This window comes from Galeopterus variegatus, unplaced genomic scaffold, assembly GCF_000696425.1.
Source record: "Galeopterus variegatus unplaced genomic scaffold, G_variegatus-3.0.2 Scaffold68, whole genome shotgun sequence".
NCBI classification, from domain to species: Eukaryota; Metazoa; Chordata; class Mammalia; order Dermoptera; family Cynocephalidae; genus Galeopterus; species Galeopterus variegatus.
In genome coordinates, this window is record NW_007726179.1 from 77,786 (window position 1) to 101,967 (window position 24,182).

Consider the following 24,182-nt stretch of genomic DNA (forward strand, 5'->3'; position numbering starts at 1 on the left):
TCCTAACTGGCCCAAGTCTGTTTCTATCCTCCTTGCTAGTGATTCTTAGTGGTTTGCCAGGAATCAACAGGGCCCTATTCCTTTTTTCTTTCTATTCTCTAGGGGATAATTTAATTCCAGGCTCATTTAGGCTGTTGCTGAGTTCAGTTCCTTTTGGCTGTAGGACTGAGATCCCTGTTTCCTTGTTGGCTGTCGGCCAGGGGTCATTCTCAGCTTCTGGAGGCCACCTGCATTCCCTGCTGTGTGGCCCCTTTCCTCCATTTTCAAATCCAGTAATAGTGGATTCAGTCCTCTTTGTACTTTACCTCTGACTTACTCTTCTGCCTCATTTCTTCTCTTCCCTCTTCTGCTGCATCACTCTGCATCAGCCAGACACATTTCTTTGTTCTTAAGGGCTCAGGTGACTAGAACTGACACTCCTAGACATTCTAGGATATCTCCCCATCTCAGGATCCTTAACATCATCACATCCGCAAAGTCCCTTTTGCATAAAATCCGGGTTAATTTCCTTTTGCTTACTATTAACAAATTACCATAAATTTGGTAGTGGCTTAAAACAATACAAATTTATTATCTTACAATTCTGGAGGGCAGAAGTCCTAAAATCAAGGTGTTAGCAGGGCTGCATTCCTTCTGGAGGCTCTAAGAGAGAATCTGTTTCCTTGTCTTTTCCAGTTTCTAAAGGCCACCTGCATTCCTTGGCTCATGGCCCCTTCCTCCATCTCCAAGGCCAGCAACACAGCATCTTCAATTCTGTCTCACTATCTGACCTCTGCATCTGTCATCACATCTCCTTTTCTGACTCTGATCTCCTGTCTCTCTGCCATAAGGACCCCTGTGATTACACTGGGCTCACTCTGATAATCCAAGATCATCTTTCTGTTGCAAGATTCTTAACTTAATCATATCTACAAAGTTCGTTTTGCCATATAAGGTAACATATTCAAAGTTTGGGGAATAGGACATGGGCATCTTTGGGGAGCTGTTATTCTGCCTACCATAAAATAAAAGGATAAAAACTGTTACTATAAAACATTAAAAAATATTGTAGAAAATATGCACATATGACTGAGAGTCATTCTTTCAGACACTGGATGCAGTAGTTTGAAGGAAGACTTGGCCTCAATACTATAAGGAGTGAATCTCTTGAGGTAAAGGGATAATGTAATGAGATGCAAAGAAAATAGACTGTAGAGGAAAAGACTACAAGGAAATAAATACTGAATTAAAACTCATGTTAGAAGTAATGAAAGACTGAATGGAGGCTTCAGAAAACTAAAGTGAAATGGGGGCTATCTTGAAATGTTCTCTTAGGAGGACATGGAGAGAGATGATAAAGAGATTAAATCTACAAAGGAAACAGTAAAATAGAGATGATCCAACCAAAGAATTATCTATGAAGCTCCTGTAAGAAGAAGCATTAGGATCAAAAAGCAAATGATAAACTTGGCCACATATGGTAGACCAAGTACAAATATTCTTAAAATATAGAAAACATTTTTAATATTGCAAGAAAATGGACAAAGTACAGGTTATTCAAAAAAGAAATACAAATGCTCAATACATATGTGATAAAATGTCAACCTCACTAACCATTCAGGGAATGCAGATTAACATAAAATATTACTCATTTATCAAAATGACATATATTGGAAAATAGTAAGGTTCAGTTCTGGCAAGGATGTGGTGACCTGAATATTCTCAGAAAGAGCTGGTGTGGGTGTACATTGGCACAGCCTTTCCAGAGGCAATTTGGCAGTACGTATCAAGTACTGTAAAACTCTTTTATCCTACAAATTCTAAAGTATATCCTAAGGAAATAATCAGAGTTAGGGAGAAAATTTATGTTTAAAGATATTCATTGCAGTTATCAATAATAGATTTAAAAAATAAAAACTCTGAATATCCAGTAATAGGGGATACTTAAATACATTCCTGAACATCTAGACTAGGGTTTGGCAGACCTTTTCTGTAAAGGACCAAACAGAATGGACCATTGTAGGCCATATGGTCTCTGTTGCAGTGATTCAACCATTATAGCATGAAAGCGGCCACAGGCAATACATATATGAGCGAGTGTAGCTACGTTCTAATAAAACTTTAATTAAAAAAAACAGAGAAGATTTGGCCAATGCGCCATAGTTTGCTGCCCCTGATCTATATAATGAAATGTTATGATCTGTTAAAAATTGTGTTTTGATGAACATTTAAGGACTACATTAAAAAAAAAGTTGGGAAACTAAATAAAATATGATATCAAAATGTGAATTAAAATAAAAATATGGTATGAAATATGCCAAAGTGTTAATGTTGATAATATCTTGATGGTTGAATTGCCCACGGTCATTATTTTCTTCTTTATAGCTTTTAAAAAAGCCGCGCTTCCCAAGCGGCACACTGTAGCAGTGCGCCACCGGGCTGGCCCTAGTTTCATAATCTAATCAATAAAAACACTTCTATAGGTATGATAGAACTATAGATAAATTAAAAAAAATGTTTTTATGGTGTTTAAAGTTGATTTTAAAAGAATATTTTTTAAATTTAAAAAATGAAAAAAATAGCCCTGTGTCAATTCAAACTCTAGCTGTGTTCATAACAAATGGATAACTTAATTCGATTTAGAAACAAGAGTACTGTGAAAAATAATATAATAATTGTGAGAAAGATTAATCCCAGAGGCAGAAATGTGATTTAATCAAAGAGATGCATTGCATTTATTTTCAGAATTAAATTTCTTCTATTTCCCTGTTAATGACCACTTGTCTTGTTATGTTTTTAGAGTTATAAATATCATACTGGCTATTTTCTGGTGCTTATTGGGTAATTTTATTTGGCATTAGCCATTGAAGATGAATTCCTCATTTAAGCTTTACTCTGAATGATGATGGTGGCAATGGCAATGACCTCTGTTAAGCACCTACAGTGGTCAGGCATGGTGCGGAGCCTTTATACAGGTGACCACATTTAAGCCTCACATCCACCTCCAGTGCGGGATGCTACTATGCTGATTTTATAGATGAGAATGTTGACATTCAGAGGTGACTTTGCCAAAACACACAGATCCATTTTTGTATGACACTATACAGATCCATTTCTGTATGACACTATTATCTGTGTTCTATTTCACTTTCTCCCTCCAGTTAACAGCATGTTTTGAAATCTTCCATCTAAAATAATTTAAGACGCTAAAGTGGAGACAAATTTTGAAATTTGTTCTTAATAATAGATTTCTGAAATGCAAGTTTTCTTTCAAGTGGCTAATGTATTTCAAAAATTGGCTGCAAAGTTAATAACAGAGATTGAAAATAGAGACTTTGTGTAAGAATGAAGAACCTCAGTGCCTTTTGTTGACCCATATCTAATTGGAAATAAAAATGCCTTTAGTTGTCACAGAGCAACTATAAGTCTTAAAGTGAGATTGCAGAAATGAAGGAAATTGTCAAACTTCAGCTTTGATCAGAACACCTGGACAGTTTGTAAAAGAGATTGATTCTTACTTTGACCTGTGAAGCTCTGATTCAGCAGGTCTCGGGTGGGGTCCAGGAATCTGCATTTTTAACAAATGATCTGATTTCCAGGTGAGTCTTACTCAGCTGGTCCAAAGACCACACCTCAAGAAACACCAGACTGTTCCAGGTTCAGGCTGAAATGCCCTGTTGGATCTTGAATATGGATAACTGAAGAGGCTAGGATGTTTGCCTCAGTACCCCCTACCCCAACCTCCAGGAGACTGTCAGTTCAACCATGAGGGTAGAGGATGTGGGTGTGAGGCTCATTCCCAGAAAAAAATTGGGGTGGGGGTGGGAATATGCCAAGGAATTGGGAGAAGTCACTGAGCATATGTTCTGCTTCTGGAAGTTGATCAACTTGAGCAAATTTTAATTTTCCTTCTGGTTTTACTGATTCATATTTTAATAACATAAAAACCATGTTTAATCTCAAAAGGGGAAGCACAAGATTATTCCAAGGGGAAAAATATTAAGCATTCTAGCTAGACTAATTTAATCCACTTTGCCAATAAACATGAATATCCTTTCTGAATTTATTTTATTCAAAAGAATTTCCAAATTTTTAGATCAGGAAGGATACAGTGGGGTAAACTTAGAGAAGTTTGAAGTGTTGGCATGGAATCAAGCTGAGAAAAGTGCCTGTTTGCCTTGTGGAGTGTGTATGGGGGTATGTATGGGTGTGTGCATGATCTCAGTCTGATGGTGATAATTTCATTGCCTGGAATCAAGAATGACTCAGTAGGGAGACCATATGAATAAGACTTTGTTTTCAAGAGGTCCTCTACCCAAGATAGTTGCCTTTATAATACTTAACCTTCCCTGGGAGCCAAGCTATGTAAACAGCCCTTTACGTTTTCAGAGTTTGTTCCACACTGTCCAGCGCATATGGGTCAGTGGAAGGAATTGATTCAGAGTTTACAGACCTGTGTTTAAGCTCTAGCCTCATCACTTAACAGATTTTTGTTCCCTGAGCAAGGCACATAAGCTCTATAAGCCTTTGTTTCCTTATTTATAAAGTAGAAATAATGAATAATTAATCTATGAAATTCATAGGGCATGTGTGCAACCTCAAATAAAATATTCCATATATATAAGCTTTATAAATATTATGCAATGTGTATATGTGACATTAAATGATGACTGATACTTATAACAATTATTGTGACCATGTCTAAGACAGTATTTTGTTCTTTCCTATCTGTAAACCAAGGGCTAAAGATAAAAGGTTCTCTCTTAAGGCACATTCTCCAAAACAGGTCATCACAATCCAAAAAAGAATAGCCATGAGAGGTGTGTGTATACTTCTATAGGAGGTCAGAGTGGTCTGTGCAATCTGCCAGGGTAGGGGAATGGTGGGGTTCCCCAGGGGTGCTGTCAGATGCCACTGCTCTTTATGGGCAGATGATGGCTTCTCCTGTTGCCTCTTTGGGGAGCACACAGGTAAGTGATGTGTTGGACAAACACCAGCTCCAGGGAGAAAGAACAACTTTGGGCAGAAAATGAAGAATCTGGCAACATTAAGCGAGGCATATTTCATACCAGCACATCGATGGCTTTTGATCTCTGTAAACATATATTCTGTCCACAAAGGACCAGGTAAAGGAGAGGTTGTACAATTTACAAAATACAGTCTGTCCTAAAATGGGCATACTATGTAAGCAATTTTTATAAAATGGAAGAATGCTAATTTCAAGTAAAATTGTAAAACCAGGGTGAAACCATAAAGCCCAGTGACTCAACATCCTAATGATATTAGAAATTTTAATGACTAAAAATCATTAGATGATTTGGCATTTACCTCTGGGGGTTACTGCATTTATATAGCAGCAGCTACTGCGAGCCCAGTGACTCAACATCCTAATGATATTAGAAATTTTAATGACTAAAATTCATTAGATGATTTGGCATTTACCTCTGGGGGTTACTGCATTTATATAGCAGCAGCTACTGCAATTAGATATAGCAATGGCGGGATGCGTTTGTGTATGAAAGTTGAGGCCCAGGAAAACCACAGCAACCCTAAGTACCTTTACGTTATTAGATTCAAAAGATAAGACTGGGTATTTTTAATTTTGCTTCTTTTCTAATTTAGTTTTGTAAATTTATACTGTGAAAGTAATTTCACTGGAAAATACAAAAAGCCCTTAAACCAACCTTTGAATTTTTTATTTTCCTTATATTTATATTGATTTTTCACTACCACTGTACCATTTAATATTTAACTTTATTCTTTCAGTGTTTATAAAACCATCATTTAAGATGGTAACACAATATGTGAAGATCTCTGCCCTCTCTCCCAGTCTCTTCTCATTTCTCCAAAGGCAGGAGATCTGATTGGGTCACACATGCCAGGGGCTTATCATCATCTATTAAAGCTGCCTCTTCTCTCGTTCTTTCTGGGACATCTTGTCTCCTATGCCAGTTTAGCCACACATCTTTCTTTTTCTTTAAATGTATGTATTTACTTTTTTAATCAAAATGTATCAGTTGTACATATCTATGGGGTACAGAGTTACATTTCAATACATGTATACAATGTGTGATCATCAAATCTGGGTAATTAGCATATTCATCCTTGTAAAACTTAATCATTTCTTTGTGTTGAGAACATTTGAACTCTTCTAGCTACTTGATAACATACAATAAATTATTTTTCTTTACAGATGCCTGGTACTACTATATACCTCTAGAACTTACTTTTCTTATCCAGCTATAATTTTGTGTCCATTAACCAGCCTCTCCCTATCCTTGCCTTCTCCTCCCTTTCCCAGCCACTAGTAACCACAATTCTACTGATTACTGCTAGAAGTTCAACTTATTATTTGTTTATTTATTTTAGCTAACACATAAGTGAGAACATGTAGTATTTCTCTTTCTGTCCCTGACTTATTTCACTTAACATAACGTCTTCTGGGCTCATCCATGTTGTCATGAATGACAAGATATCATTCTCTTTCATGGCTAAATAGTATTCCATTGTATGTACATATCACATTTTCTTCATCCATTCATCTGTTAGTGGCCACCCAGGTTGGTTCAATACCTTGACTAATGTGAATAGTGCTGCAGTAAACACGGGGGTACAGATATTTCTTCAGTATGCCAATTTCCTATCCTTTGGATAAATATCTAGCAGAGGCATTGCTGGATCATATGGCAGTTCTATATTTAGTTTTTTCAGAAACCTCCATATTATTTTACATAATGGCTGTACTAATCTTACATTTGCACTAACAGTGTGTAATTTGTTATTTTTTGTCTTTTTAATAATATCTTTCTAACTGGGTGAGATGATATTGTGGTTTTGATTTGCATTTCTCTGACAATTAGTGATGTTGAATATTTTTTTCATATACCTGTTGCCCATTTGTATGTCTTCTTTTAAGAAATGTCTATTCAGGTCATTTGCCCATTTTTAAATCGGATTATTTGTATTTTTGCTGTTGAGTTGTTTAAGTCTTTTGCATATTCTGGATATTAATCCCTTGTTGGACGGGTACATTGCAAATATTTTCTCCCATTCTATTGATTGCTTCTTTTGCTGCACAGAAGCTTTTCAATTTGATGTGACCCCATATGTCTGTTTTTGCTTTTGTTGCCTGTACTTTAGCAGGCTTCTCCATAAAATGTTTGCTCAGAACAACGTCTTGGAGTGTTTTCTCTATGTTTTTTTCTAGTAGTTTTATAATTTCAGGTCCTGTATTTAAGTCTTTAGTCCATTTTGAGTTGACTTTGGTATATGGTGAGAGGTAGGGGTCTAGTTTCTTCTTTCTGCAAATGGATGTCCAGTTTTCCCAGCACCATTTGTTGAAGAGACTGTCCTTTCCCCAGTGCATGCTCTTGGCACCCTTGTCAAAGATCAGTTGGCTAAGATATGTGGATTTATTTCTGGGTTCTCTATACTGTTCCATTGGTCCATGTATTTGTTTTTATGTCAGTACTATGCTATTTTGATTACTATAGCTTTGTAGTAGAATTTGAAGCCAAGTAGTGCAATGCCTCCAGCTTTGTTCTTTTTGCTCAGGATTGCCTTGGCTATTCAGGGTCTTGTTGTTCCATATAAATTTAAGGATTAAAAAAAAATTTCTATGAAGAATGTCATTGGTATTTTGACAGGAATTGCTTTGAATCTGTGGGTTGCTTTGTGTACTATGGTAATTTTGACAATATTCTTCCAACTATGAACATGGAATGTCTTTCTGCTTTTTTTGTGTGTGTGTGTGTGTGTGTCTTCCTTAGATTCTTTCATCAGTGCACTGTAGTTTTAATTGTAAAGGTCTTTCATCTTCTTGGTTAAATTCGTTCCTGGGTATTTTATATTTTTGTGCCCCTAGGGTAGGTGGGTGGGCCCTCCATAGTTGCCCAGCTGAAGTGGATGGCTCTGGTGGGTTCACCAAGTTGGGTGGGATTGTGTCCTTGGGAGAGGTGAAAGACACCTCACCAAAGGAAGCAGGGCAGCCAGCAGTGGCAGAAGGCCCCAATCTATTGGATTTCAGCCTCAGTCGATCAGATCTTGGCCCCAGAAAATGCAAGTACTGACTCCGTCTGTCCAGGGAGTGGCCTCTGCACTGTATTGGAATGTCTGTTCCCAGAAGTGCATGGTGCCACATAGGCCTGGGTGCCAGAGTCCTGGTGTGATAAGGGGACCTTTGGAATGTGGAGATGCCAGGGCTTTTGGGCCTCAGGGTGAAATGCACTCTGGTGTTGTCTCTATCCCCAAATGGTCACATGCTGCTGCAGTCCTGGGCCGTGGAATGGGAGGCCTCTGTGAGCTCCCTGTCTGGAAGAATGCAGTTGCGTGAGCTCCAAGCAGCTCCCTGCACTAGGCTCATGGCCTGCAGGGGCTGCATGGTTCCCCTGCAGCTTGGATTGCTGGCATCTGCAGCCAGAGTGCCAACCATCGGGAATTCCAACCTGTTTACCTTCTCCCAGCAGCAAGTAGTCTCTCCAGGCTTCTCCCTAGACTCAGTTGGGTGCCTCACTTGTCTTTCTATACTGCCACACATCTTGGGGAGTCTTCCTCACTATTTTGCTGGATTCTGTTGTTTTCTCCTAAGCAGTCTGTTCCACACATGACTATCCACCTGTTGTTTTGGACTTTCTTTGCATTAGAGGCAAGAGCTGGCCACCTGGCTAAAAACTACCTCCCCACTCCTTTCTGAGACTCAGCCCAGCCAGTGGTGGTAGTAATAACAGTAAGGAGGGTGTTGCTGTGGTAAGGAGCATTTTAGGTCCCTAGATCACATCTGGTACTCTGGTTCACTATGGTTTTGAGAATAAAGATAGGGCTTTAGGCCCCATCTGCATCTCCCCCTTTGTGTTTACCTTGGGAGTGCAGTGATTGAGGATCTAGGTCCATATTCTAGTATTCTGTCCATAATATTACCATAACCTCATCTGAACTGCCTCGGTTCTAACATTATCCACCAACTCCATCCCCTACCTTTGTTAAAATATGTAGGGAAAGTAATACTTAGCATTACTGTTGTCTCATTTTCAATAATTTTTATTTAAATACAAAGGTACTTCAAAAAGTTCAAGAAAAAAGAGAATTAAAAGGTAATATGAATCTTTCCATCAACTTTTGAAGTATCCTCTTATAAGAGGAGGGGGAATTAAACTTTTTAAAAAATCTGTTCCTCTATATTATAATTTTTCTTTAGATATTTCTTTTAGAAATTCTTTTTTTTTTCCTTTTTGTCTTTTTTACTGACCGGTAACGGGATTGCAACCCTTGGTGTCGCACCCGTACCGGGGACCGGCAACGGGATTTCAACACTCGGTGTTGCGCCCGCACCGCGCTCAGCCAGTGAGCGGGAACCGGTCTCCACATGGGATCTGAACCCTCGGCAGGAGTGCTGCCGTGCTCCCAAGCGGCGCACTCTCCAGTGCGCCACCGGGCCAGCCCTAGAAATTCTTTTAAATAGCCATAAAGAAAAGGCAAATCTTATTCTTTGAAGGTATATTTGCTACTTTGAAATGGTAAAGTCATTTGGGGCCACATGTGGCACATAAAATATTGGTAAATTTAGGTAAAACAATTTTTTAAAATTGCATATCAAACACAATTTTAAAGTAATGACTAATTTCCTTGTGGGACTTAGAAACTATCTTTGAAGACAATTCTATGAAAGATATTCAAGACGTATTCTGGGCAACTCTACTGGACAGAGCTAGTATTAAAATATTACTAATGCATTTTTCATTTTGTGCTTCTTTGTTGGGTAAGCCTCATTATTTTCAACTACAAGCATTTGTTGCCTTGGGAAATATTAGAATTATACTAGTAATGCAGAAAGAAAGAGAAGTAAGCTTTTGACCTCTAAAATTGGAAATTGAAGTCTACTGAGACTTTATTGGGAGAGAAAAGAAATTTCTAGTTTCTAATTCCCCAAGTCCTCCCCTAATATATCAAGAACAAACGTAGAGGTCTGAGCATATTATTTTACTCTGTAGTGAGAACACAGGACATGACACGAAGGGAGCTGCAGTCAGAGGAGAAGGGGTGGTGGGAAGCCGTCTGTCTGCTGGGGAAAAACAAAGAGAGGAAGAGTAGGACAAAGAGTCAAGCTGTGAGTTCCTGTCTCTTTGTCTCTATCAATATTCCAGGGATGAGATGGAAGAGTAAGAAGCAAGAGGCTTACAGACACACAGGTGCAGGGGGTTCCTGACTTCTCAGGAAAATGTACATTATAAAGAGCTCCACATTCAACGTGGCACTGGAGCAAGATGGTGCCAGACAACTCTAGAGCAGATGTAGGGAGATGTCCAGCTCATGGGCTGGAGATAGTTTCTGGTTATGTATGTTTTTTCCATGTCTTATGCAGTGATATGAAGGTGTCATGGGCTTCAGAGAACAAGCAGAGAGGCTTGAGGTTTGGGCAAGGAGACCTAAGAGGGGTGCTTATGACTGGAGGCGAATGCAGGGAACCCTGGAACACATAGCAAGTAACAGCAAAGGATTCCCAAGAGACCAGGAAGAATGACCCCCATGTTGGTGAACACCCACACAGAGCCCAAACTAGAGTAGCTGCCCATGTCAGAGACCAGTGGTCCTCAGAGAGAAGCATGGGGACCGGCTGTCCTCACCCTGCCACCATGAAGTCATGGATATTTCCTCTTGTGAACAGATTGCTCATATTTCGGTTTTGCACGTTCAGGTCCCAGTACACTGACATCATAGGCATGAGTACACAAGTATCTTGTCTCAGAGTGAATACTTCGACTGTGACTCCTCTCATTCAGACCTGTATGTCTTGCGTTTGTTACAATGACTGCTGCTCTATTTTGGTCATATCTGGTGTGTGCTGTGTGCTTCACTCACCTGATTCTCCTTCAGTGTTATCTGCCCTTGTTCCTTACACCCGAGGAAGGTTCTAACACATCTGAAAATCTTCTCATTTTCTTGTACTCTCTGAACAAAGTTGGCTGGAAAGAAGCCAATCCTATCTTGAATTCTCCCCTGAAAGGAAAAAACAGGAATGCATCCACAATTGTTGCATTTATTGTCATTATGTTACCAAACGATTTTTTTTTTAAAGAATGAGAAATGCTTACTTTCCACCAGTCTTCATTAGAATCCTCTAGAAGAGTAATCATGTCTCCTGGCCTAAAATAAAGAATGAATGAGTTGGATGGGGAAGTAGAGAGAGAGAAAAAGAAAAATATGATACTTTAAAGTTGGAAGTAGTAGTTTTTCATTTGTACAATTAATCCTAAAGTAAGTAGAAGTAAAGTAAACATGACTTTTACCAGTTCTTTACACCCAAGAATATAGCCTTATTATACAAGGAAAGCAAGCATAATTTCTGTACTGCATTTTAAAAAATGACCCTTACCTTTATTTTTATACATAAATGATCATATTTTTATTGCAAAACCCCCAAAATTTAGAAGTTGATAAGTTTCAAGGTACAAGCCCAGGGTACAAGCCCATCTTCTGCCCCACAATCCTCCTCCCATGCCCTCCCTGTGTGTCCTTCTAGATGCACACCTCCCCATGCACTGAGATTTATATGTAGATATGTATAAGTAGTTTTTTGTTTAGTATTGACATCTAGAATCAGCCATTATCTTTATCGTTATCTATATCTCATCTTCTCAGTGCCTTCTCGAAACTAGCACACTTTTGCTTAATGCCACTTTCCCTGCCTGCCACCTTTTATCTTTTAAGCTGATATAATTTTGCTTTAGATTTGTGTACGTGTGTGTTTACATTATTCATCAAGAATTACTTGGGTTTTACTGAAGGCTTACGTGTTTTTGTTGGTGGTGCTGTTGTAGAGGTGGTGCTTATTTGCCAGTTCTTATTTTATTTTCACATCCAGGGGTGTGTGTGTGTGTGTGTGTGTGTGTTTTAATTCTTTTGCTCAGCACTTACTGAAGCTTTTACAATCTGAAGACTTTTTTTTCACTTCGGGAAAAATTTCTCTATTTCTTTTACTGTTTTCTCACATCCATTTTCTCTCTTCTTTCCTTCTGGAACTTCTAGTGAGCACATGTTAGCCTTTCTGAATTCACCATCCTCTACTGTGTCTTTCTTACACATTTACCACCTTGTTTTTTCTCTATGTTCTTAAAATTTGTCTCAATTTTATCTTCTTAATAATTTATTTTATATTTTGGTTTGTCTCTTCCATTATCTACCATAATACCGAGAAATTTTTAGAAACAATTTTAGAAAACACTTTTAGAAAAAAAAATCAATTTTCAAGGACTCTTTATTGTTTTCTGCAAGTTTTCTTTCTTCTTATTTTTTATTATTTTCTGAAAGATTTCTGAAAGTCACTTTTTATCATGGATGCAATATTATAATAGACCTTTCTGAGGATATATATTTTAAAACCATATTTCTTTCCTTTACTGAATTATTTATTTGCTCCATGAAACTTCTCCTGCATGTCAAGGGTGTTTCTTGGTTGTCTCTTTTTATTAATGACCGAAAATGGAGGTAGGTGAGTGTGGGCCTCTGGGCAGGCTTGTCTGCTATTACATACATCTGGTCTCTGTCATGGGTCTTTCTCCCAAGCTTGAGGGCTGTTTACAGGCTCTGTTTAAGGGAGGAGAGTGCGTCCTTTGATGCATCTCATTGTTGGTTACTTGAAAGTATAGCAGGCAAGCAGTCGGATGCCTCCTACCACTATCTCAATGGCTGAAACAAGGAGAGTTTTCTTAACCTGGTGAGAGTGAATGTCAGTTTATTTTTCTCCTAAGTAGAGCTGCCTTTTCTCCCTACCCTCTAGAAGGTCTAGAGGTTCAGAGTTATCTCAACACAATTTTTCTTCTTTCTTAGCCTTCTGTGCCCACATAGGAGCCCTCCTTAGGCATGGAGTTTCCTTTCTTTAGGAATTGGAGTGCAGGTATTGGTTTAATTTTGGAAACAAATACCATCGCTGCCAATTGCTCATTATAAGCGGTCATGTGGTATTATGAACACTGTTGAGAGTCTAATGTTTTGCCACAATTATGCTGTGTAATAGCCAATTTCTCATTATAAGCAGTCATGTGGTATTATGAACACTGTTGGGAGTCTAATATTTTGCCACAATTATGCTTTGTAATAAACAGTCACAAAACCCCAATGGCTCACTCACATGCCTGGGTGTGGCTAGCTTTTGGCTGGGGTGATGTCACTCTATGCCATGTTTCTCATGCTCCAGAAGGCCAGTTTGGACATTCATGGCAATAGTAGAGGTTCAAGAGCAGCAAATGGAAACATGCAAAACACATGAGCCCTTTGAAATCAAGCCTCAGAATCGATACAAGTCACTCCTGCCTCTTTTTATTGGCCAAAGCGAGTCACAAGGCCAGTCCTGACTCAAGAGATGGGGTAGTAGGCTCCACCTCTGTAGTGAGAGACTGCAGAGTCTCATGGCAAAGGGCATGAATACGGGGGGGGGGGATGATGAATTAGGGCCATTAATGCAATCCACCTGCTGCAGACCCCCTCATACTCTTCAATGGATTTGCTGTGTGGTCAGGGTCTCTTTGAATGTGCTCCTACATCTGTTTTTTTCATGAGCATTCTTTGATCTCTGGTCATCTTCACTGTTCTCAACTCAATTGCATTTGCTGCAGTCTGCCAGGAAATTCCCAAGATTTATGGTTCTCTCACGGTAATCTTTCTTGTTTTTTTTTAGTAGTACTGTTATAGGTGTATTCTTAAAAAAAAGATATATATTTTTTTCCGTTTTTAGGAATTGGAGCAAGAGGGGAAGCAAATTTGTTTGCTCCTTTTGCTATTCTGATTCAATCTCCTTTGCTGTCATTTTCAATTCTCAAGTAGTACTGTTATAGGTGTATTCTTAAAAAAAAGATATATATTTTTTTCCGTTTTTAGGAATTGGAGCAAGAGGGGAAGTAAATTTGTTTGCTCCTTTTGCTATTCTGATTCAATCTCCTTTGCTGTCATTTTCAATTCTCAGTTAATATCTATAGCAGGCAAGCAGTCGGATGCCTCCTACCACTATCTCAATGGCTGAAACAAGGAGAGTTTTCTTAACCTGGTGAGAGTGAATGTCAGTTTATTTTTCTCCTAAGTAGAGCTGCCTTAGTTAATATCTGTCTTCATTGAGGATTCCAAATATAACAGGCTTGTTGCACCTGAAGCATTACACACAACTGGTGTTTGGTATCTCAATGGTCACAGTTTCATGCTGATGCTACAGAGAGCGAGATGGCTGAAAATCACTCTTTCCCACGTGAAGGATTTAATTAAGCAGCAAGGATGAAAGTCAACGTAGAAAAATCTTCTAAGCTCCAGCAGATTTTATTTAACCCAATAACCTAAGAACCCATGTGTTAGTATTAAATATGGTGACTTTGCTGACAGTTTGGTAGAAATTGTAAGTAGGGAAAAAAGTTCGAGACTGGGGGAGCTGTTTCAATTTCTGTAGTGTCAGCATGAAACTGTGACTGTTGAAATACCAAACACCAGTTGTTTTTTAACTGCTCCTAAGGGTGAAAGAGGGTGCTGCCTGAATCCAGCCTCTGTTTAGCTAGAGACTCATTCTTTACTGTGCCTAGAGGTGGACAGTCCCTGAGCGCATACCCTATGTTAACTGAACTACACATTAGAATAAGGCACTCACTGGAATAAAGCTATGATTTTATGTGAAATACCAGGCATACTCCTGGCAGCATGGTGAAGATGCTGTGTTTTCCTATAAAAGAGCTCCACGAGGATCAAAAAACTGCTTGGTGAGTGAGAACAGTAAAATTCATCCATTTATTCTTTCTTTCTTTTTTTTTTTTTTGTTTACCTACTCATTTGACAAATATTTATAGAATGTGGGCACTGAAAGAGCCATTTTACTAGGTACTGGTTTACTTTGGTCAATATAATTCTCATCTGAGTTAATATTCTAGTGAGAAAAATGGATAATAAACAAATAAATAAATAAAATATTTAAATAAATATGTAAATAATAATAAATATAGCATATGTTTGTATAATTAATAAATATATAATTGCAAGTTGGCATAAGGGCTATGAAGGAAATAAAGAGATGTAGCGAAAAAGAGTAAGAGTAGACTCCTTTTTTTTTTTGTCCTTTTTCAAGACCGGCCGCACCGCACTCAGCCAGTGAGCGCTGCGAGCGCACTGGTCAGTCCTATGTAGGATCCGAACCCACCCAGCGCCGCACTCTCCCGAGTGCGCCACGGGCTCGGCCCAGAGTAGACTCCTTTTGAGATTACTCAACTACTCTAAGCATGTGGCAGAGACAGCTAATGTCGCTTTTTCACTATAGGGAGGACCTTGCCCTTGCTCTTGGGTAGCACTTGAATCCAAGACAACAACTGTCTAACATCTGGGTCAGCAGACCTGTGGCTGGTGGGGCTTTTACTGCCCCCATGCTCATCCAAGCATCACCCAACAACCCCTCAGCATTCTACTCCACCGATCTTGTGCTCAGATTCCTTTCAACTCTGGGCTCTGGGTGGTGGATCTGAGTATGTGTGCAAGATAAAACCATTCTGTGAAATACAACTTTAAAAAAAAATGTTATCTTGATCCAGTTCTGAGGCCCTAACTAAAAGCCAGTGAGTTACCCTTCTTAAGCAGATGATTAAGTCCATACCCCCAACCACTTCCTTTATCAGGTCTCTCACACTCTAGGCTACTATGTACCAGCCCTATTCACCCACCCTGGGGCCAGGTACCAGACAAGGAGGGACACCCCCTATGCCCTAGAGCCTGTGGAAATCTGGCAACCCCCACCACTTGCTGTACTAAGTGGCCCATGATAGCTCAAGCCTGTGTTACCCTGACTCTTAAGTGTAGCCCCTGTGTAGCCATTCACATTTGACTGAATTTTCTTCTCAAACCCTTTTCAACTTAGTTCTCTCCTCCCACCATGGTGTTGGTGTGCTGTGTCCTGCCACCAAAAAACTAAATTAAAACTTCTGCCAACTGGTTCTGCTGAGGAAAAGCCTTGCCACTGGTCCCAGAGGAATGGAGGCCTAATGATTAAAATTCTTCCCTGGTTGTTCTGAGGATGGACACTGTCAGCACACGACTCTCTGCCTCCAGCTTCTTCATGCTTCTGTGGCTGATGGGGCCCTTTCCATGGAATAATTCTTTACTTAGGTTGTCACACTGCAGGCACGTGTGGGGAAAGTCCTGCTCTGGCCTAACAATTATTTTTCTTTCAGGTGACTTTATGTTCCTGATCCATTATGTGTAGATTTTGTAATTTAACTCTTTCTTTATTTCCAAATTCTTGGGACCAACTTGATAGACCACCAAATACTTAAAAAAAGTTTCCTTTGCTTTTTTTTTTAATGTAAAAAGATGTTTATTGCCCCATGATGTAATAATAAAATAGTGGAAACAACTTAAATGTCCATCAGGATTTTAAAAAGAAATTGTGATATAGTCATATACCAGAAAAATATTGCCATGAAAAAGAATGAATTGAAGTTTAGATACAGTATATTGTTTTATTTCTATTCTTTAAGATTTTTTATTCTTTTTTTTTTTTCAGCTCACCCTTATGAGTGAGGACATGCAGTATTTCTCTTTCTGTGCCTGGCTTATTTCACTTAACATAATTTTCTCTAAGTTCATTCATGTTGATGCAAATGGCAGAATTTCTTTCCTTTTTATGGCAGAGTAGTATTCCGTTGTGTATATATGCCACAGTTTTTTAAAATCCATTCATCCACTGATGGACATTTAGGTAATTTTTTATTCTTTTTTTTTTTTTTTCAGCTCACCCTTATGAGTGAGGACATGCAGTATTTCTCTTTCTGTGCCTGGCTTATTTCACTTAACATAATTTTCTCTAAGTTCATTCATGTTGATGCAAATGGCAGAATTTCTTTCCTTTTTATGGCAGAGTAGTATTCCGTTGTGTATATATGCCACATTTTCCTCATCCAGTCATCTGTGAATGGACATTTAGGTTGGTTCCAAATCTTAGCAATTGTAAAAAGAGCTGCGATAAACATGGGAGAGCAGGTATCCCTTCAACATGATGATTTCCATTCCTTCGGGTATATACCTAGCATCAGGATTGCTGGATAACACGGCAGTTCCATCTGTAGTTGTTTGAGGAGATTCCATGCTGTTTTCCATAAGGGCTCTGCAAATTTACAGTCCTACTAACAGTGTAGGAGGGTTCCCCTTTCTCTGAATCCTCGCCAGCATTTGCTATTCTCTGTCTTTTTGGTAATGGCCAGTCTAACTGGTGTGAGATGATACCTCAATGTGGTTTTGATTTGCATTTCCCTGATGCTTAGTGATGTTGAGCATTTTTTCATGTGTCTGTTGGCCATGTCTGTTGTATGTCTTCCTTTGAGAAATGCCTATTCGGCTCCTTTGCTCATTTTTTAATCTGATTACTTGTTTTTTACTATGTAGTTTTTGAGTTCCTTGTATGTTCTGGATATTAATCCCTTGTCAGATGCATAGTTTACAAATATTTTCTCCCATTCTGTAGGTTGTCTTTTCACTCTATTGACTGTTTCTTTTGCTGTGCAGAAGCTTTTTAGTTTGATATAATCCCACTTTTTTGTTTTTTATTTTTTGCCTGTGCTTTTGGGGTCTTATAAAGTCTTTGCCCAGTCCTACTTCCTGAAGTGTTTTCTTTTAGTACTTTTATGGTCTTGGTCCTATATATAAGTCTTTAATCCATTTTGAGTTGACTTTGGTATATGGGGAGAGGTATGTATCTAGTTTCATTCTTCTGCATATAGATGTCTAGTTTTCACAGAACCACTTATTGAATTAAAGAGTCAGTTCTTTCCCCAATGTATGCTCCTGTGGCCCTTGTCAAATATCAGCTGGCTATAAGCATATGGGTTGATTTCTGGGTTCTCTATTCTGTTCCATTACTCCAAGTGTCTGTTTTTATGCCAGTACATGCTGTTTTGTGTTACTATAACTTTATAGTATAATTTGAAGCCAGGTAGTGTAATGCCCCCAGCTTTGCTTTATTTTATGTATGTATGTATGTATGTATGTATGTATGTATGTATGTATGTATGTATGTATGTATGTATGTATGTATGTATGTATGTATGTATGTATGTATGTATGTATGTATGTATGTATGTATGCATGCATGCTCAGGACTGCTTTGGCTATTTGGGGTCTTTTGCTGTTCCATATGAATTTTAAGACTGTTTTTTCTAGTTTGTGAAGAATGTCATTGGTATTCTGATGGGGATTCCACTGAATCTGTAGATAACTTTGGGAGTATGGACATTTTCACAATGTTAATTCTTCCAATCCAAGAGCATGGAATCTCTGCCATCTTTTTATGTCCTCCTTAATTTCTTTCAGCAGTGATTTGTAGTTCTCACTGTAGAGATCTTTCACCTCCTGGTTAAATTGATTCCTAGGTATTTTATTTTTTTGATGACTATTGTAAATGGACTTGCTTTCTTAATTTTTCTGTGAGTTCATTATTGGAATATAAAAATGCTACTGAGTTATCATGTTGATTTTGTATCCTGCAACTTTCGTGAAATTGTTTACCAAATCTAAGAGTTTTTTGAGTCTTTAGGTTTTTCCATATATAGGATCATGTCATGTGCAAACAGGGAAAGTTTAACTTAGTTTTTTCCAGTCTTGATGCCCTGTACATCTTTCTCTTGACTGATTGTTCCAGCTAATACTTCCAATAGTATGTAAATAGGAATGGGCACCCTTGTCTTGTTCCTGTTCTTACGGGAAAAGCTTTGAGCTTTTCCCATTCAGGATGATATTGGTGGTAGGTTTGTTGTATATGGCTTTTATTGTGTTGAGATACTTTCCTTCTACACCTAATTTGCTGAGTCTTTATCATGAAGAGATGTTGAACTTTGTCAAATGCTTTTTCTGCATCTGTTGGCATAATGTTATGGTTTTTGTCCCTGATTTTTTTTAGATGTGATGTATCAAGTTAATTGATTTGCATATGTTGAATCATCCTTGCATCCTTGGGGTGAATCCCACTTGATTGTGGTGTATAATTTTTTTGATGTGTTGTTGTATTCTGATTACTAATATTTTGTTGAGGATTTTTGTGTCTGTGTTCATCAAGGATGTTGGTCTGTAATTCTCTTTTTTGTTGTATTTTTGTCTGATTTTTGTTGTACCTTTGTCTGGTTTTGGTATCAGGGTGACGCTGGCCTCAAAGAATGAGTTTGGGAGAATTCTCTTTGTTTCAATATTTTGGAATAGTTTGAAGAAAACTGGTATTATTTTCTCTTTAAAGGTTTGGTAAAATTCAGCTGTAATGCCATCCAGTCCTGGACTTTTCTTTGTTGGTAGACTGCTGATTACTGCTTCAATCTTGTTGCTTGTTATTGGTCTGTTTAAGTTTTCTATTTTTTCTTGGTTCAGTCTTGTTAGTTATTATGTGTCCAAAAATTTATCCACTTCCTTCAGGTTTTCAAATTTGTTGGAATATAGTTGTTTATCATAGTCTCTAATGAGTCTTTGTATTTCTGTGGTATTGGTTGTAAATCTCCATTTTTATTTATGATTTTTGTTATTTGGGTCTTCTTTTTTTTGTTCTTTTTTTTGTTAGCCTAGCTAATAGCTTGTCTATTTTGCTTATCTTCGTAGAAAACCAATATCTCCATTTTTATTTATGATTTTTGTTATTTGGGTCTTCTTTTTTTTGTTAGCCTAGCTAATAGCTTGTCTATTTTGCTTATCTTCGTAGAAAACCAACTTTTTGCTTCATTGATCTTTTATATTGTATTTTGGGGTCTCTACTTCATTTAGTTCTGCTCTTATCTTAATTATTTCTTTCTATCTACTAATTTTGGGATTAGATTGTTCTTGTTTTTCTAGTTCTTTGAGGTGTAGCTTTACATCGTTTATTTGAAATCTTTCTATTCTTTCAATGTTAGTGTTCATTGCAATATACTTCCCTCTCAGTGCTGCTTTTGCAGTATCCCACAGGTTTTGGTCTTTTGACATGTCTTTTTTTCCTGTTTAATTTCTTCTTGGACTCACAAGTCATTCAGGAGCATGTCATTTAATTTCCATTTATTTGTATAGTTTCCAGTTTCACTTGTTATGAGTTCTAGTTAAATTTGCTATCTTCTGAAAAGATACTTGAATTGATTTCAATTTTTAAATATTTGTTTACCTGGAGAATGTTCCATAAGCTGATGAGAAGAATGTATATTCTGTAGTTGTTGGATGAAATGTTCTGCAGATATCTGCCAGGTACAATTGACTTGAAGTGTAGCTTAAATCCTGTGTTTCTCTGTTGATTTGTTGCCTAGATGAACTGTCCAGTGCTTAGAGAGGGTTGTTCATGTCCCCTACAGTTATCATATTGGGGTCTATCTTTTTTCTTTAGGCCTAATAGTTTTTGCATTATGTATATCTGGGTGCTCCAGTATTGGGTGCATATATATCTACGATTGTTATGTCTGCTTGATGGATAGAAAGTTTTATCATTATATAATGGCCTTCTTTGCCTCTTTTTATGGCTTTTGGTAAAGTCTATGTTATCCAATATAAGAACAGCTATTCCTACTCATTTTTGGTTTCCACTCACATGGTATATCTTTTTCTAACCCTTCACTATTAGTCTGTGTGTGCCTTTACAGGTAGGCAAGTCTCTTGAAGACCGCATATAGCTGGGTCTAGCTTTTTAATCCAATCAGTCAGTCTTGGAAAGGATTTTTTGGGCTGAATCTGGTTGGGGAGTCTCCTGGATCTGAAGGTCCATGTCTCTCCCTATATCTGGGAAGTTTTCTGTTAGGATTTTGTTGAATATGTTTTCCTTGCCTTTTCCTTTCTCCTCCCCTTCTGGAAAACCCATGATTTGAATGTTTATGTGCTTAATGTTGTCTGTGAGCTCTCTTAGATTTTCTTCATTAAAAAATTTTTTTCCTTTCTTTTTTCTTTTGTACACATGTGTTATTTCAAAAAGACTACCTTCGAGATCAGAATTTCTTTTTCCTGCTTGCTCTAGCCTGCTGCTTAAGCTCTCAGTCGTATTTTTTCTTTCATTGAATTAATAATTCAGTTCCAGGAGTTCTGCTACATCTTTTTTAAGGTATTAATCTCTTTGTAAATTTCCTCCTTCATATCCTGGATTTTTGTTTTGTTTTGTTTTATTATGTTGTCTAACTGAGTCTCCTTGTATCCCATTGAGTTTACTTAAGATTGTTGCTGTAATGCCTTTTAAGTCATTTAAAGTTTTCTGTTCTTTGGGGTCTGGCAATTGAGAATTACTGTATTCCTTTGGTGGTGTCATATTTTCTTGGGTTTTCTTATTTGTAGTATCTCTATGTTGATGTCTGGTCATCTGGTAGAGCAGTTGCTTCTTCTATTACTCTGCAGGGGGCTGTGAGGAGACAGACTTACTCTTCTTTTTCCAGGCTCCACTGGTGAATCTCCCTGTGTCAATGCAGTTGAGTGGGTGGTGGGCCACATGCACAGTGAAAGTGGCTGGTACTGTGGTGGACCACCTGCAGGTGAGTGGTGTTTCTGGCATACTCCTGCTTTCTGATAGGAGGTGGGGCTACCCATGGCTTCTGCCTAGGACCCCAGTTGTGCTCCTAAGGGTCCCTTTGCTTAATTCAATCAGAATATTCTAAATTCAGGTAAAAGTTATGTTTGCATTGTAACCCAAAATTCTATACCATAATACAAAATATAATGCGATTCATAAACANGGAATATAGTTGTTTATCATAGTCTCTAATGAGTCTTTGTATTTCTGTGGTATTGGTTGTAAATCTCCATTTTTATTTATGATTTTTGTTATTTGGGTCTTCTTTTTTTTGTTAGCCTAGCTAATAGCTTGTCTATTTTGCTTATCTTCGTAGAAAACCAACTTTTTGCTTCATTGATCTTTTATATTGTATTTTGGGGTCTCTACTTCATTTAGTTCTGCTCTTATCTTAATTATTTCTTTCTATCTACTAATTTTGGGATTAGATTGTTCTTGTTTTTCTAGTTCTTTGAGGTGTAGCTTTACATCGTTTATTTGAAATCTTTCTATTCTTTCAATGTTAGTGTTCATTGCAATATACTTCCCTCTCAGTGCTGCTTTTGCAGTATCCCACAGGTTTTGGTCTTTTGACATGTCTTTTTTTCCTGTTTAATTTCTTCTTGGACTCACAAGTCATTCAGGAGCATGTCATTTAATTTCCATTTATTTGTATAGTTTCCAGTTTCACTTGTTATGAGTTCTAGTTAAATTTGCTATCTTCTGAAAAGATACTTGAATTGATTTCAATTTTTAAATATTTGTTTACCTGGAGAATGTTCCATAAGCTGATGAGAAGAATGTATATTCTGTAGTTGTTGGATGAAATGTTCTGCAGATATCTGCCAGGTACAATTGACTTGAAGTGTAGCTTAAATCCTGTGTTTCTCTGTTGATTTGTTGCCTAGATGAACTGTCCAGTGCTTAGAGAGGGTTGTTCATGTCCCCTACAGTTATCATATTGGGGTCTATCTTTTTTCTTTAGGCCTAATAGTTTTTGCATTATGTATATCTGGGTGCTCCAGTATTGGGTGCATATATATCTACGATTGTTATGTCTGCTTGATGGATAGAAAGTTTTATCATTATATAATGGCCTTCTTTGCCTCTTTTTATGGCTTTTGGTAAAGTCTATGTTATCCAATATAAGAACAGCTATTCCTACTCATTTTTGGTTTCCACTCACATGGTATATCTTTTTCTAACCCTTCACTATTAGTCTGTGTGTGCCTTTACAGGTAGGCAAGTCTCTTGAAGACCGCATATAGCTGGGTCTAGCTTTTTAATCCAATCAGTCAGTCTTGGAAAGGATTTTTTGGGCTGAATCTGGTTGGGGAGTCTCCTGGATCTGAAGGTCCATGTCTCTCCCTATATCTGGGAAGTTTTCTGTTAGGATTTTGTTGAATATGTTTTCCTTGCCTTTTCCTTTCTCCTCCCCTTCTGGAAAACCCATGATTTGAATGTTTATGTGCTTAATGTTGTCTGTGAGCTCTCTTAGATTTTCTTCATTAAAAAATTTTTTTCCTTTCTTTTTTCTTTTGTACACATGTGTTATTTCAAAAAGACTACCTTCGAGATCAGAATTTCTTTTTCCTGCTTGCTCTAGCCTGCTGCTTAAGCTCTCAGTCGTATTTTTTCTTTCATTGAATTAATAATTCAGTTCCAGGAGTTCTGCTACATCTTTTTTAAGGTATTAATCTCTTTGTAAATTTCCTCCTTCATATCCTGGATTTTTGTTTTGTTTTGTTTTATTATGTTGTCTAACTGAGTCTCCTTGTATCCCATTGAGTTTACTTAAGATTGTTGCTGTAATGCCTTTTAAGTCATTTAAAGTTTTCTGTTCTTTGGGGTCTGGCAATTGAGAATTACTGTATTCCTTTGGTGGTGTCATATTTTCTTGGGTTTTCTTATTTGTAGTATCTCTATGTTGATGTCTGGTCATCTGGTAGAGCAGTTGCTTCTTCTATTACTCTGCAGGGGGCTGTGAGGAGACAGACTTACTCTTCTTTTTCCAGGCTCCACTGGTGAATCTCCCTGTGTCAATGCAGTTGAGTGGGTGGTGGGCCACATGCACAGTGAAAGTGGCTGGTACTGTGGTGGACCACCTGCAGGTGAGTGGTGTTTCTGGCATACTCCTGCTTTCTGATAGGAGGTGGGGCTACCCATGGCTTCTGCCTAGGACCCCAGTTGTGCTCCTCAGGGTCCCTTTGCTTAATTCAATCAGAATATTCTAAATTCAGGTAAAAGTTATGTTTGCATTGTAACCCAAAATTCTATACCATAATACAAAATATAATGCGATTCATAAACACTCACTAAATGCATCAGTTTCCTATTTGGTAAAGACAGAGCAGAGCACCCCAGCTGGCCTTTTCCTTTTTGTTTGCTAAGTAAAATTTATCATAGGCCCCAAGGAAGATTTTCAAGTTGGTTATATCATGATTTGTGGGAAGTCTTGAAATGATGAGGGAGCTGTGGACTAGCAACATGAATAGGAATGAAATAATAAAAGCTAACTATTGAATTGTGGCATATCAGTGAGGAGGACAGGGTTTATTTGCGAGTGTGTGTGCTTACGTCTATGTGCATGAGAGACTGAGGGTTGCTATCTGTCTTCATTCTCAGCAGTTCCTCTACCTCCCTCATTTCTCGATTTTCCATGTGGGCCTTGGAAGCTCTCCTTTCCACCAGCAGGTCAACTGGCTTTAGAGACTGAGTGGGCACG

The 24,182-nt window shown here is 38.0% G+C and overlaps 1 protein-coding gene across 1 annotated transcript in view; it reads right to left on the reverse strand.

Annotated features, from left to right (window-relative positions):
- The window catches only part of STAC (SH3 and cysteine rich domain), an 81,498-nt gene that overhangs the window by 16,287 nt on the left and 41,029 nt on the right, over positions 1 to 24,182 (reverse strand). The window contains exons 7-8 of the mRNA XM_008577597.1: positions 11,067 to 11,118; positions 10,834 to 10,971 (exon numbers count right to left, since the gene is read on the reverse strand). Coding sequence (XP_008575819.1) covers positions 10,834 to 10,971; positions 11,067 to 11,118 — 190 coding nt within the window. The remainder of the gene's footprint in view (positions 1 to 10,833; positions 10,972 to 11,066; positions 11,119 to 24,182) is intronic.